The sequence below is a fragment of the Chrysemys picta genome, chromosome 14, assembly GCF_011386835.1.
Source record: "Chrysemys picta bellii isolate R12L10 chromosome 14, ASM1138683v2, whole genome shotgun sequence".
In the NCBI taxonomy this organism is placed as follows: Eukaryota; Metazoa; Chordata; order Testudines; family Emydidae; genus Chrysemys; species Chrysemys picta.
The window spans coordinates 34,750,064-34,766,308 of NC_088804.1; the positions used below are offsets into that span (position 1 = coordinate 34,750,064).

The following is a 16,245-nucleotide window of genomic DNA, read 5'->3' on the forward strand; positions in this document are numbered from 1 at the left end:
TTCTTGTCTGTATCGGCCTGAGCAGCAGTGAAACCATCTTCGCTCTTTCATTTTTCCAGCACAGGATCTCAAGGAAAGATAAGCCCTGACGTCAACGGGGAGCGTCTGTTTCATAGTCCAGCTTGTTTATTAGCCACAGCTGAACTCTTTCACCTAATGCTGAACCTGCCTAAACTTCCTGGCCCTGGAAGTTCAGCACAGGTTCAGCTGTCCTCGGGTTCTTGTTCTGTTCGATTTGGTATAGGTGCTTATGCCGCGCTCATCACCGTAGTACTCACGCAGAGAGTATTAAGCAACGTGACTAACACATGTCATGTGTGTGTTGTTGCATCCGTTCCCCAGGGGGAGAAGTGTGTGCAGTGGAGTGTTCTGCTTTGGAAGTTTGGGGTTTTTTGTAATAAATGTGTGCTTAGCAGAGACTGGGGGAGGGGAAGAGAGAAAGAGCCCAGTGAAAAGCCAGGGGGAGAGTGGGGCATAGTGGAAAACAAATCCAGATAGACTGGGTAGAAAAGGGAGAAAAATGGGGGTGGGGGGTGGGGGAGAGAGATTCTGAAGAGAAAATGCAGCTGATGCTGTATATATCCCACCTACTTTTGCCATCCTAGCTCAGATGTGTGAGGCTTCTCTTGTACTTAGTACAGAGCACTGGACTAAGGCGGCAGCATGGTCTAATGTTTAGAGCACAGACCTAGGAGGGAAGAGCCCTGTGTTCTGTTCCCAGCTCTGCTACTGACTCACTGTGCCATCTTGGCCAAGTCACTCCACCTCTCTGCCTTGGTTTTTTCACCCCTCCCTTGGTCTGTTAAGGCCGTAGACTGTTCAGGGCAGGGACTGTATATGTTTGTACAGAGCCTGGCACAACAGGGCCCCAATCTAATGTAATGTAAATAATCAGGAGACTCTATTTTTAATCAAGATTTTGAAAAAGTGGACTCGCCATGAGAGAAAAAAGGATACAACGTTTTATACAAACCCAAACTGGCTTTGCAAACCTCAAGAAATAGTTTGGGAGGTTCAGGGAATCCCTAGCTCCAAAAGCTCCCCTCTCTCTCCCAAGGCATTTCTTTGGTATTTGGTTATTTGTGGGAATTTAGTCACCGTTGCCCAGCCTACCCCAAGCATGCATTCCTACGTGGTGGGTGGGAATTGACATTCTTCAATGTTTAGGGTTGGGCAAAATTTAAATGAAGAAAACTCATGTTTTGGAGCAAAGTGTTAAATGATGTTGCTGATGCAAACAGAGCTGTCCCAGAGAGCCATAAATCACGGGTGCTTCATAGGTAGGGCATCCAGACAGTTATGAAGGGGTTATGGCTTCAGTCATGTCAGTATATAAGGCCCTGATTTTGTAAAAGGATATGTACCCATGCACTGTCCCATTGACTGGAATGGGCTCCAGGCAAGCCGATTCCTTTGCAGGATTAGGGCCCAGGACTGGAGCTAGCAAATGCTGTTGATATGAGCTTTGTTTGCAAAAAAAAAAAAAAAGTCTACCTGAAAACGCTCTCCATGGCTTAAGCCAACCTCTAACTCTTGGAGGTCAGGAAGAAAGTTTCCTTAGGGTCAGTTATACCTTAACTACGTATTACAGAATTTCTTGCACCTTCTTTTGAAGCAGCTGGTGTCACCCACTGTCAGAGACAGGATACTGGACTGGATGCTTTATGCCTGTACATATATATGTGTGTGTGTACACACTTCTATATTTAGTTAATAGATTAAGGGGCAGTAGATGGCACTCAAGAATTCGTTCTTGGGTTTAGTAAAACAAATAAAATGTGTGTGTTGTACACTGCGAATGACTTATCTGTGCAGCACTTTACATGGAGCTGTTCAGAAGTTGGTCCATTGGTTGATGCAGTGTGACAGTTTCTGTGTTGTGCATTCCACAAACCTGAGTCATTTGCACCTTGGAAATGCAGCCTCAGTTTATAACTGTTCCATCTTGCCGTCAGAATCGAACTGGAAACGTTGCCTGGCTTAGCGCTGGCCTGCAGTGAGCTGGGAAGGAGCTTGCCTTTTTCCCATTTGCTGGAACTGCCTTTCTCAGCTGAGCAATAAATCAGTAATTTCTGGCGCGCACAGCCCTGGGGAAGCCATGGTGTACTGTTAGTGTGTCTACAGAAATGAGCAATTAGCTCACCTGCAGTCGAGCAGAGAGAGGGGAAAGATGATCCCAGCTGAAATCCTGTAATGGTTGGAGTCCAAGTGCTAGAATTTAAGAGGACACTCCAGGTTGTGGTTTTGTTTTTTTCTTTATTCTTTATTAAGACCTCAAAAATGCCTCAGGTCCCTGAGGGAAATTGGCTGTCAAAAACTGAGAATGTTTCCCGGACTGTAACAGCAGTGAGCAAGCGGAATGGGATTTTGGGCACAGTGGAGACCAACGTCTTCTCATCATCATCATACCAAGGGTAATGTCTCCTTGGGGGATCTAGAGACATCAGAACCCCAGGAAGAGATTATTCTTTTCATTTATGTGCATTTAGACTTGGATCTTACAGCCCTTACTTATGTAAATGGTCCCATTATTCTCAACCAGAGGCTGGGAGTGTTCAGTGAGCAAGGGCGGCAGGATTAGGTTCTCAGGGCATATAACTTCATTATGTATAGGATTTTTTTTTTTTTTTAAACCTTCTGTGTCCTGGGTTCTCCCATTCTGAACCTTTTGTCCGCAGCTCTCTGTGTGCGAGGCAGTGTGATCTACTGGTGGTAGAAGAAGAGTGTGAATCAGAAGTCATGGGTTCTAGTCCTGTGTCTGCCACAGACTCACTGTGTGTGTCACAACCTATGAGAGTATCAGTTTCTCCCACATCAAAATGGGAATAAGGCTTACTGGACTCTTGGGGGCAGGCTGCGAGGCTTCATTAATGGAAGTTATTTGAGATCCTTGGATGAAAGGTGCCCTATAAATGCAAAGCATTATTATGTTTTCCTTGTGCTTCCCTCCACTTCCGCTTCAAGTGGAACAGCTTTATTTAAAAAAGTCGTTACAGAAAAATTCTGGAATAGCATTAGAAAGCTTTGTGGTTCTGGTTGGGCAACAGCCAGCAGGGTCAGAGTGTGCGGTCTGCTGTGGCGTGTTTGTGTGCGTCGTCATCTGAGATGTGATTTCTTTTGAGGACATCCCTACTGAATGGGTTTTTCTTTTTTTTTATGAAAAAGCCTAGACAGGATAGACCTGAATCTGCCTGCATGACTGGCAACACAGTGCAACTATTTCCACAGGACATCTGCTATGGCCTCTCCGGGGGTTGGTCCTTGCTCAGGATGAGGATCCATAAACATTCTGCAAAGCTCAGGCCCGCTCGGCAAAGCCTCACTGATGCAAATAGCTCCATTATCTGTGAAGAGTCGCTCATGCCAGTGAAGCTTTGCGGGATTGGGCGGTCCTAGGGCATGCCTGCCCTGTAGTACCCTCTGCTGAGTTAGTATGGAGCTGTGTGCTTCCCTCGCTCAGTTTCCCTTCTCAGGTAGTCAATAACGCCATTTCAGGCACTCTTGACATTTGATTCGATAGTACCCTTCATAGGGCTTGTTTATTACTTATACCAAAAAGGGCCATAACAAAAAGTCCCAAATAAACAAAAGGTGCTTCTGGCTCTCGAGGTTTCTCTGAAGCCTGTCATCTAGGTTGTTCCCAGCTCTCCTGGTTCTGGATAGCAATGTACATCTCCGTTTTTGTCTTCCACCACTTAATTCACAGGCTCAGCGGGTTTGGCAGCCTTCGGCTGGTGTCTGCTCCCTGCTGTCTCAGGACCCCGCAGCAGGCTTCTTGCTTCCCACAGTGTCGGCAGGCATCTGCCCTTCTATGAGGGAGGGGGCAGCATTGATGCTGGCCCCTTCTCCCAGCTCATTCCTTACTGTCTGGGGGAGAGGGGAGCCTTGCCCTGCCCTCTCTGTGAGGATCCAGGCTCTTAAAGACACAGGAACAGGATTCCTTCTGAATGCTATTTCTTCTTGGGATCCCCTTTCTTCTCCCCCCATATCTCCTGAGGCTTTGTGTATCAGGCACCCCCAAACTCTTAAAGGGCCGTGCCACATGGGAGGAGGACAAACTACCTAAACGTGACACGAACATTACCTGGATTGCAAGGGGGGGGGGTTGTTAATTTAGAAGCACATTTTGCATCCAAACACATGCACATTTTGCATCCTTAAATGGACCTGTTTCTGCTCTTGGTCCTCAGCCACAGCCTCCCGTCTCCTTCTCTCCCCCCCCCCCCCCCCCCCCCCGCCGCCGCCCCCCAAGTGCTAGTTATCGCTTGCTCACGAGTCAGTGCAGGTAAGAGGACAGATGGCTTAGCTTTGGCCGAGTGCTCGCTGATGCAAACCAAATTGCTCTGGTAACCAGCTGATGGGTTTCAGACTTTAATTGAGGCTTTCAGTCAGCTGCTCAACAGTAAATAACATTATGCTGACAAAAGCAGCAGTGTAACCATGGACAAAGGTTCAGGGTAGCAGAGTTCAAGCCTCTCGGGGATGCTGTTGTTTTTGATTTCCCACCATCATTCAGAAATCCTTTAACATTGTTTAAAGACAGCAGTGCGTCATGTGAGCACATTAAACCCCTTTGTCCTGGAAAGCTGGAGCCAACACAGAGCCCTTTGGATTCTTTGCTTGCAGCTGTCACGGCGTGTGTGCAGAGGTAGCCTAACCTCGAAGCTTCCTTTTGATCGCTGTCCGGCTGGCATCAGCAGCAATTGTAGGTCTCTCTTGCATGACAGGATGTTCAGTTCCCTCTTTCTTCTCCTATATACGGCTTCACATCTGAATGGAAACCATTTCTGATTTATTTATATCTGCACGGGAGAATTTGACGGCTGCAGAAGGGTTTGCGTGGTACGGTCTTCCCACCGAACAGTACGGTTCTCTGCAGCAGCTCCCCTTCAGACTGCAGCACCTGCCCTTTGAAGCCACATTGCTGTAAGCCTTCTGAGTGGGGGTGATGAAGGGAAGAAGAGCCGAATGTTGGGGGAGGAGTGGATGCATGGGATGGCCCAGCTGGTTGCTTTCTGTTGGTCTGTCATCCTCTGGTTTCTGCTTTGAATTTAATTTGCTTATTTCCTAGGACAGAAGTGTAAAATGTCAGTGTTGAAAACACTTTGCTAAGCTTGCTTTGTTTAGGATGCTTTGCGCACTGTGCATAATTAGCCAGAAATTAGTAGTTTAGGGTTATCGGGCTGACTGATCAGCCTAGAAAGATTAGATTTTATTCAGTGCTGTAGCCAGGGAAACTAGAGAGAACCATTAAATAAATAAGTGAAATTAAAATCTCTATGGGAGCATCATGTTATGTTTCCTAAAAAAAGACTATAATGATAATAATTAAAAGATGACAATGTGCTCGGTAATTTAGAAGCCCTAAAGGGCTGCTCCAAAGAGCTTTCAAATCTAAAGGCATTTACTCCCCTCTAAAATCTGAAATACCTTTAGTATCCAGGGTGGGGTTTGTGTTTTTTCCTGTTTCTTTTTATTTTCCAATATCTTCAAAATGCTTTGCAAGCCAGAGTGGCTGCTGTTGGGCTTTTTCATTTGTATAAATTTAATTAAAATGAAAAGTGTATTTAAATCACTGATTTGGAATACTTCATCAGCCTGTGTATATAGCACTAAGGCCATGACTCATCGTTGTGAAGAGCCAAAACTTGGTATGTGAGATGTATTCTCCCTTCTTTATTGTTCTCCCCTTGCATTCTGCTACAATTGGAGTAGATTGTGCTCTCGTATTGACCATTAAAGCTGATGCCACAGCGGGAAAGAAGTGATTAATAAGCAGACAGCTACAGATCATTCACCGATGATTCTGGAAGGACTGCGCTGTATTAGTGAATGGGCGAAATGCTGATTAACACATCAGCAAAGCATTTCTGAACAAGAATGCTGGAGAATTGTGTCTAGATCTCACATTTCTGATGCTGATATGTAGCCTACATACCAGTGTTAAATTCATAGTCTGCGTTAAGGGAGTGATTTTTCAAAGGGCCTGTATTGCAGCTGCTAAATGTGTGGGTCCATTTGTGAGTGTGTGTGCATAACTCTATGCTTTGTGTACAAACTGAGGAACTGTCTATCCCTATGGTTTACTCCAACCAGAGGGAAAATGTAATTGGACTTCATTGAACACGTTGGTCACAGGATCAGATTTGTAAACAGACATAAATGAAACAGGAAAACGAGCCATAGCAAAAACTCCTGGGGGTGTGGCAGCTAGGTTCCAGTTGTCAGTATAGGCTATGCTCTTTCTGGGCCTGTGAATTGGAATGGAGATTGAGGATTGTCTGTCTGGACTAATCGGTATTGGTTTTTAAGGTAGCCATCATGATGACATGGGGTGATATTTTTACTCTCATCATCATTTTGTTAGGCTTCTAGAATTCTATCCAGTTACTCTTGGGATTTTGGAGGGTGGGGTTTTCCCCAAAGATTACCATATATGAACGCAACACAGTCTATGCTATAATCATTCATGGGAGCATAGCTATTCAGAAGGCAAGAGTTGATCCTCTGCTGATCTAGCTTGTGTGTGTGTGTGTTGTTGAAAACTAGTAGATTTTGAAGTGTGTGGAGATTACCAGGAATAATATAAAAGTGTACGGGGACCATCCATTGATCAAGGTATTAACTAGAGCGGGGCGAAGAATGGAAATGCCATGTCATGAAGGATTTCAAGATTTTTGAAAGATTTTTGTTCATGAAACCTCCAAAACTTTGAAATTTTCTGCAAAAGAAAGTTCCGGAAAAATTGGGTTGATGAAAAAAGTTCATTTTGATATTATTGAAATGCTTTCTTTCAATTTTTACTTTTTTATACTCTGTCATATAAAAACATTTAAAATGGAAAGTCATTTCAAAAGGAAAAAATGAATCTATTCTAAAAATACTGAAACGGGATGTTTAGACACTGCTGGAACTTTTTCTTCCTTTTTTCCCCCTCAAAAAAAAAAAAATGGACACGTTTTTGCAAAGTGTTTAGATTTCAACTGAAGTATAGTCTCCAATGGAAAATGGTTCCGGCAAAGTTCTTCTGACCAGCTCTAGTTCTGAGTGAAGAATGCTGAGATTTTTCTAGAATCATAATTCATCATTTGACTATGGAGGAAAAAATCATATGTAGAGCAATAGCGGGTTTTTTACTATTCCTAGCAATTAAATGCAGTTATTTACATTTTATTCAAAAGGACATTTGGCTCTGAAAAGGGTACAATTGCTGTTATCTTCCACTGGGCTTCAAGGACAGGGGCATTTGCAATATATGGATGATTTGAAGCATACTTCAGTGACAGATAGTTCATCTTCTGAAACTAGGGTTGCCAGGCATCTGGTTTTTGACCAGAATGCCCAGTTGAAAAGGGACCCTGGTGGCTCCGGTTGGCAACGGCGACCAGGCCGTTCAAAGTCTAGTCAGCAGCGCTGCGGGGGCCTGGGGCTAAGACAGGCTCCCTGCCTGCACTAGCTCCGTGCAGCTCCCGGAAGCAGCCACCAGGTCCTTGCGGCCCTTGGGCAGCCAGGGAGATTCTGCACACTGCCTCCGTCCTGAGTGCCGGCTCCGCAGCTCCCATTGGCCAGGAACTGCAACTAGTGGGAGCTGCGGGGGCGAGGGGACCACGTGGAGCCTCCCTGGCCGCTCATGTGCCTAAGGGCTGCAGGGACCTGGCGGCCACTTCCTGGGAGCTGTGGTAAGCGCCACCGGGATCCCAGACCCCACTCCCTTGCTCCAGCCCTGAGCTCGCTCCTGCACCCCAAACTCCTCATTCCCAGCGCCACCTCAGAGCCCACACCCCCAGCCGGAGTCCCTCTCTGCACCCTGGAGCCCCTCTCCGCACCCCCAAACCCCTGCCCCAGCCCGGAGTCCTCTCCTGCACCCCAAACCCCTCATCCCTGGCCCCAGTCCAGAACCCATATCTCCCCCCGCACCTCAATCCCCTGCCCCAGCCCAATGAAAGTGAGTGAGGGTGGTGGAGAGCGAGCGACAGAGGGAGGGGGAATGGAGCAAGTGGGGGCAGGGCTTCAGAGAAGGGGTGGAGCAAGGGTGTTCGGTTTTATGTGATTAGAAAATTGTCAACCTATCTGAAACCAAAGCAAAAATGTGGCTGCCATAACCCATTTCTTCCATGGAATTATGAACCCGCAAATTTATACACATGGAGGTTGTTTTTCCCCCTTGAAAGAGTTTGAGCACTGCATTTTTCTTTTTTAAAAAATAAATAAAAGATGAAATGTGAAGAAGTTTTAAAATAAAGTTTTAGGGAAGCCGCTGTTTTCTTGCAGTTTCCTTACCATGACAGTCTCACAATGGTATGTGTATGGTTATTTATATTTTCTTGCAGAAAAAGATTTACAAGTACAAGAAAGTGCTTAGTAACCCAAGCCGTTGGGAGGTTGTTTTGAAGGAGATTAGGACACTGGTGGACATGGCGCTAAACTCTCCACTACAGGATGATTCCATCCATCAAGCACCACTGGAGATTGTCTCAAAGCTGCTCTCGGAGGTAAGACCATGAGGATGTTCCCATCTTGTTGCTTTCTCTTAGGAAAAAAACAAACACTTAACAACCTGCCCCCACCCCAAACATGTAACTCAAGTTCAAAATTCTGCCCTTGAATATGCACCGTGATTCCTTTTGATTCCAGTGGCCCACTCCCTAGGTGTTCTTAGTCGATAACTCATTCATTATGGGTCTGATCCATAGCCCATTGAAGTTAATGGCAAAACTCCCATTGACTTATAAATAAAAAATAAATAAAAAAAATTAATGGAGATATCCTATCTCTTAGAACTTGAAAGGTCATTGAGTCCATCCCCCTGTCTTCACTAGCAGGACCAAGTACTGATTTTTCCCCAGATCCCTAAGTGGCCCCCTCAAGGATTGAACTCACAACCCTGGGTTTAGCAGGCCAATGCTCAAACCACTGAGCTATCCTTCCCCGAAACCAGAGGGTTCTTCATTGGGTTCTTAGCTGGGCTCTATTTGTATGTAATAGACTAGATCATTCTCACAACAGATCAGTGGGATGTGAACACTGATAAAGCCTAATAAGCAGCTCTTTTCGTGTTGCAATTTCAAATGGAGATATCAGAGGTTTTAGCCTCCCCCATATCTGTGTCAAATAGATGGTCCACTTCTGTGCAGGTTTGATATCATTTGTCCCCATTTTTATTTTGTAGCATTTGGTGCTATATTTAACCGGTTACTTGCTTTGAAATGGGTTTCCTTCTTACTCTTAGCAACTGTTCTCTGGTTGTTTCAGTTCTGGTACAAAAATAAAATGTGATGCATGTCAGAATTTTGTATCTATTGGGTAAAGGGGGTGAAGGGTAGGCTGCACTTTTGTGTACATCTGTGATGAGCAGAAAAAGAGCTGCTTTTCCTTTGGTACACTAAGGTTGCAGCACTATTGTAACCTTGTAGCGCCTTGTGGAACACAGAGAACATAGGGAAATACTGTATTGGAGTAAATTGATGCAGCTTAGTTGACTTCAGCATTGCTGCACGCAGAGCTTTGGAGCGGAGCTCGGAGCTGGACCGCGGAGCAGCTCCGGAGCAGTGGATCTGCAGGTTTTTGCCTGGAGCTGGAGCGGAGCCGGAGCACAGCTGGTGGTATATTTGGCTCCATGTTAGTAGGCAGGAATTACAGGCAAACTGCTGCAGTTAGTCCTCCAGCCATGGCAGAGAGCGACGAGGAAAACCTTTTATTAACTCAGTCTGTGGAATTGAAAGTTTGAAATTTAGAAAGCATTTTTTAAGAAATGCCTCTCACTAGTTCAGTCTTTCCATTAATTTGTATCTCAGGGAGCATCAACATTTAGCTGAAACTTCCTGGCTGTAAATCCAGGGGTCACAATCCTGTAGGTGCTGAGCACCCCTTTGTGAGAAATGGAAGTGAGCTTGGCCCCGATAGTAAGTTATTGATAACCTGCATTAAAGGAATGGTTTTAACAGAGCCTGATTTTATTCCTGTTAGTGATTGCAGAATCGGACCTTTTTCCTTGTTCATTTGCATCGGCTGAGGTGTGTGCATTGACCATGTCAGTTTCAAAATAAAGTTAGCTCATTGATTTCTTCTGTTTAACCTTTTCAGAACACCAACTTAACCACTCAAGACCATGAGAGCATTATTGTGGTGAGTGTCCTTATGTCAAGTTTTGGAGGGTCACTCTGTGTTTCAGATTTTCATTTTGCCCTTGTTTTGGCTTCTGTTGTGCCTGCTCCTGTCCCATTGACATCAGTGGCAGCTTTACCATTGACTTCAGTGGGTGCAGGGTCACACCTGTTTAACCCATTCACTTTTTCACATTTCTATTATCCCCTTTTTCCTGTTTGGTATAAATAACAATAAAAGATCCCAGATTAATGTGTATAAAACTCCATAGAACTTTAAGGATGAATTGTCTCCCCGCATGGTTGCACACTGCAAATGTTAACATCTGCACCTGCCAAATTTGACCTCTCCGAGCCTGTGGGCGCCATGGTTTTCTTCGGGGGCTAGTGTGCTGTTATGCTTTTGTGCACACTCGGGCTAGACTGTGGAAGGTGTGTGAGCATGTGTTTGCCCTTGCAAGTGTGGGAATGAGTGCGTATGCTTTTACCCATGTACACAAGGGGATATGAAAATGCTCTCTTCAGTTTTCTCTGATTACTTACAGTGCATTTATTTGGTTACATAAATAACTGAAGCAAAAGGTAGCCCTCCTCCCCATGCAACCAAATATGAAATCTTAACAAATCCAACAATTGATCAGAGGTAAAAATTGCTTCTCAATCATTGTAATTTAATTTCAGTTGCTGGCGATTTCCAGGAGATTTTCTTAGTAATCTAATCTAGTACTTCACCACCACCTGATCATAACATGTCTCCATGAATCTTCCTGCAAAACAACATGACATTAAATGTAGCCACTGCTAGGTGTGAATTGCACTTAACTCCTGCTCAGGACTTTAGCTGGTATCAGTCATTACGATAAGTTTCTAAAGTGGCAGTCGCTTTGCTCAGAAGTCCACTATGGATTTCATTTTACTTCAGTGCTAAGGTTAATTTAGACTTCCTGTTGCTAGTCAGTGATAATTGTTATTTGAGGGAGGGGGAAAATCTTGGTAATTAAAAAAACAAATAAAACCTCCCAACTATTCTGGCTTTTATCCAATTCTGAAGATTGTGCCTCAGTCATTAACAGAAATACAATTTCTGGGTTTTTTAAGCCCCTTGCAAATATAGCAGCAGCCTTGCATTATGCTTATTATTTATTTACTTAGTAGTCGTGGTAGTTGTAAATATTTGTGACCTCAGTGATTTACCTGTATAGATAAAGCCATGTGCCTTGCCCTAGATTTAGCTAACAGCCTGATTCTCATTCCAAATTGCCAGAGAGTAACAAACCAATTCTCCGCCTGGTCTAGTTCCATATCTTTTGGGGTGGAGTGGGGGTCTGTGTGGAATGCATGTGAATTTAGTTCTGGTGAAAGATAACAGATGGGCAGCCCTGCAAAGCAAAGCTCTCTCTTTATCCACAGGACAGGCATAGGTTGAGCAGAGGAATGCAGGCTTCCTCCACACTGTCCTTGTTCCAGAGAGATTACTGACTGGGGAATCTCCATGGCCCAGTCAGCTCTCAGCCTCTCTGAGACTGCCAATTCTGGTTGTCTCTTTGGGAAGTGGACACCAAACAGCAATTCCCATCTTCAACTACTTTGATCTGATAACCTCTCTGTCAACAGGCAGGCATAAAACCCTCACCGTGACTTTGCAATACAATTTATCAGAGAGATGGAGGAGGATGGATTCTATAGCAAATTATTATAAAGATAAATTCAGGTAGAGTCCTTAATGTAGTTAACTGTTGAATATGTAGCAAGGATATTATAGTCCAGCTGAATATTACAGGAAGAGTGCACCACTTGTATAGTACTGTAGTAAGAATATATTGCTATAAGGCCATGACCAGTGAAGAAATAAACAGCTGTAGGGAGGGGGATTGCACAATACCCAGCTCTAGCTGCTCCAGTGTTATGTAAAATCGAGGCAGCTCTTTGCAGGTGTGCTTGGTTTTCATTCCAGAAGTTCATGTTAATCTTCTCCTCTGGCTGAGTGGGTGTTGTGATTCATGGTGATTTTGATGGGCTAATTTGAACTGAACTCCTGTGGGAAGGCCTAAATAAATAAATAAATAAATAAAATCAAACAGGCTGCATTAGCAAAATCCCCAAATGCCATCCAGGTAGAATGCCTGTCGTTCAGAAGTTTAATACACAAATGTCTAGCTGCTTTGTTAAAGAGTTTTACTTTTTAAATTAGTACCGGGAATCCCTTACTCCAAAAAGCCTGAAGGCATCATCATGTACGGAGAATGCATTGTTCTAGTAATGCTTTCTAATTTACAAAGGAGACAGCAACAACATAATTTCATTACACGCACAGTGGCAGGTATGACTTGTAATATATTTACAGTACAAAACCACATCAGGTTGCCTAGCGATGGAGAAAGAGAGGTTGACCTGAACTTTTGGAAAGTTAGAGTCATGTTTTTTTTAGAGTGTAGTGTCCACAAAAACAGTAGTGTCATTGTGGTGATCTTGGTAACATGAAAGGAAATCAGTCATTCCCTGCAAGCGGGGTCTGTTTTGTACTGGGTGGTAACATCTGAGCATGAGCTCATTATAAAAGACATAACGTGTATGTGTTTAAGTATATTTTAGAACCCTTTAAATAAAGTGGCAGTGCCACTTTAATCAGGAGTCAGATTCATCCCTAGTGTAATACCCCTGAAATCAATAAGTCCCATTCTGTTCTCCTTTACACTGGTGTAAAATCTGGAGTAACCTGTTGTCTTCAGTGGTGTTACTTTTGAATTTACACTGGTGAAACTGAAAGCAAAATTTGCCCAATGGGCTTACAACAAGGATGAATTTAGGCCCATAATTTAAAAATAAAACAAACCCTAGTTTCCTTATTAACACTTGGGAAAAACAAACCACATTTCTATTAGTGGTAGATTCTGTTCCAGAAAACAAAACAAACCCCCCCTAAAATCCTAAATATGTAACTTAATCCTGAGAGCATCTAATTAAACTTAGAGAGACAAGGTGGATAAGGCAGTATCTTTTATTGTAATGCTATCTATAATGTCGATACTTACCATGTTGTGTTTTATTGTAAAAGATATTACCTCACCCACCTTCTCTCTCTAATATCCTGGGACCGATGCTGCTACAACACGGCATTAGACTAAATTTATGGTCACCTTCTTATCCAGGTCTCTGTTTTAAAGAATTTTAAAATATACTCACTCCTCACATTCTTTTATTAGGGCTGGCCTGTGTGATGAAGTCAAATTGAAGTATGCTAACTTTTTATTTTCAAGGCAATTGCACCTTTGCTGGAAAACAATCACCCTCCGCCTGACCTCTGTGAATTCTTCTGCAAGGTACTAAGAACCGTTTCATTGTCTGAAGTCTCATTGATGTTTTGTTTTTGTTAACTTCTTGAACTGATTCCTCCAGTTGGTTTCTATCTTTGATTGATGGCCAGCAAGATCACTGTTCTTAATGGGCCAGACTGTAAAATAGTATTAAACGTCAGGAATATAATCCTCAAACTGTGACACAGAGTGATGTCTCATTGTATGTCCCATTGCTAGTGTAAGTGCCACTGGAACCAGTGGGTTCTGATGGATCATGATGTGGGGCATACACTACACTGTCCTCTTCCTGCAAGCTTGTGTGTGTGTGTGTGTGTGTGTGTGTGTGTGTGTGTGTGTGTGTGTTACTAGGGTTCTGGACTTTAGATCCCAAGGTCTTTGAATTTGAAAAAGCTGCTATAACTTTAATTTTCCTCTCTAAACTGATTTGACATTTCAATTGAAAGTCTAATTGCTAACAGTTGAATATATGCTTTTCATCAGGTCCCCTTGATTACTGGGTAATTCATTTGTAAGGAAAGACTGTCAGATTGGCGGATTCAGAAACTTATCAAAGTCATTCACACATTGTTATTAACCACCTGTAGGGCCAGTGCCTGCCCTCTAGGGCATGTGCATCTAAAATCCCAAATTGGCTCCAGGTGACTAAGGGCAAGTCTACACTTAAAACGCTGCATTAGTGCAGTAGTGTTTTAATGAAGACGATGTAAGCCAATGGGGAGACAGCTCTCCTGTTGGCTTAGTTAATCCACCTCCCTGAGAGGCGGTAGGTATGTCCGTGGGAGAAGCTCTCCTGCCAACATAGTGCTGACTACACAGGGGGTTAGGTTAGTATAACCATATCACTCAGGGGTGTGTGGATTTTTCACACCCCTGAGCAACATAGTTACACTATACCGGTATAAGTCTGTAGTGTAGAGCAGACCTAAGTATATTATTGATTAATGTTGTAGTCTCAGGTTTTAGACAGTGATTTGGTAAAGGCTAGGGTTCCTCCAAGCTCCATACGTATTTCTGGTTTCTCATTGCAGCACTGCAGAGAACGCCCTCGGTCCATGGTTGTCATAGAAGTGTTCACACCGGTGGTACAGAGAATCCTCAAACACAACATGGTAAATATCGATGTTGTATGAATTTGGTTGGTTAGGAGAGCTATCACTGTGACCCCTTGCGTATGAATTGGCTATCTTTCTTGTCTATAATGCACCCATCACCATGATGCCTGGTCATTATATGTGTGTACACTTATGCATTGTAGCCATGCACTACATCTAAGGTGCTTACCTTTGGGCACTCAGATTGAGATTCTCAAAAGCATCTGAGCTAGATAGACACTAAACTCACTTAGGTGCTTTTGAAAATGCTACCCTCAAGTCTGAAAATGTTGACCTCTTATTTTTATTTGTATGTACACCTTTACCCCAATATAACGTGACCCAAAATAACACTAATTCGGATATAACGTGGTAAAGCAGCGCTCTGGGGGGGCGGAGCTGTGCACTCCGGCGGATCAAAGCAAGTTTGATATAACGCGGTTTCACCTATAACGCAGTAAGATTTTTTTGGCTCCTGTGGACAGCGTTATATCAGGGTAGAGGGGTACTTATTACGAGGCATGTCAATTAATACCAGGAAGTGCAACCATCTCGGGTGGAGCCCAATAGCTGGTTATCACTTCCCAGCAACACTAATGACTGCCTGTCTTGTTCTGGAACGAGAAGATGCTTTTATGTGCTCTTTGAAGGGTACTAGTGCTGCTAGTACAGTTTCTAATTTGCATAAGTAGATTTTATTGCACTAAGCTGCAGTTTGCTATGATCCCTGGAATGGGTTTCATGCTTTTATAAGTGCACAAAAGGTTTATTTTCATTGTTATAATTATAGACGACAGCCACAGCCTTTCTGGGTCACAACATACATCCCAAGTGAAACATTTCATGTTTCTTATTTATACAACTCTTTTTTTTTTTTTTTTAACTCCTAGAGTTTTCAGAACTAACAAACCCGACATGGCCAACAGGCTGTATTCTTGGTTCTGTGCCCGCTCTCTCCAGACATGTCATTTTTGAATATGCCATAACCTTCAATAAAATATTCTGTACATGTTATTCTTGGATTCCGGACCATTAAAAATACTACTACTACCACTACCAAAAATAAATAAATAAATAAAATGCAGTGCTCTTGTGGGGTCTCAAATAAAATCTAAATGCACAGTGTGCTGCTTGTATTTGGTTAGCTTGAGAGAATTGCTCCTATTTACCATACTTAGCATTTGCAGATTGGGAATCAACATGCCTTTTTACCACTGTGTGTAATTGAAGAATTTACAGTGTTAAATATTAATGGGAGTGGATATGGGCACTTTACTGCTCTCTGGGGAATTATACTCTGAATAGTCTCTTTAGATTGCGTATGTGTGTATATAAAAACGTTGTCTTGGGGAAGAGACGCAAAGAGCCCAGTGTTAATTTCATAGCATTAGCAGGCCACTTAGAAATCCAGTGAAGACTGGTCTGGGAGTCCGGAAACCTGGACTCTATTACTGGCTCTGCCGTTAATGTGCTCTGTAGTCTTGGACAAGTTGCTTCAAGATCTGTGCCTCAGTTTCCCCCTGTAAAATTATACTCATCTTCTCTTGTAAAGCATTTTGAAATCTATGGCTGAAAAGGACTATATAAGAGCTGCTGGTGGTGTTATTCACCACAGCATTTTCTGTCTGCCTGTGATTGAAAGGCAGTGGGCCTGATCCTGTTATATGCTGAGTGCTGGGCACTCCAGGAGATGCTCAGCTCTTTGCCAGATGAGACTGTGTGTTTGCGTGTAAG

The 16,245-nt window shown here is 43.4% G+C and overlaps 1 protein-coding gene across 1 annotated transcript in view; it reads left to right on the forward strand.

The window, feature by feature from the left end:
- The window catches only part of CMIP (c-Maf inducing protein), a 170,305-nt gene that overhangs the window by 121,779 nt on the left and 32,281 nt on the right, over positions 1–16,245 (forward strand). Inside the window, 4 exon segments of the mRNA XM_005292311.5 lie at positions 8,331–8,492; positions 10,084–10,125; positions 13,361–13,423; positions 14,449–14,529. Coding sequence (XP_005292368.1) covers positions 8,331–8,492; positions 10,084–10,125; positions 13,361–13,423; positions 14,449–14,529 — 348 coding nt within the window.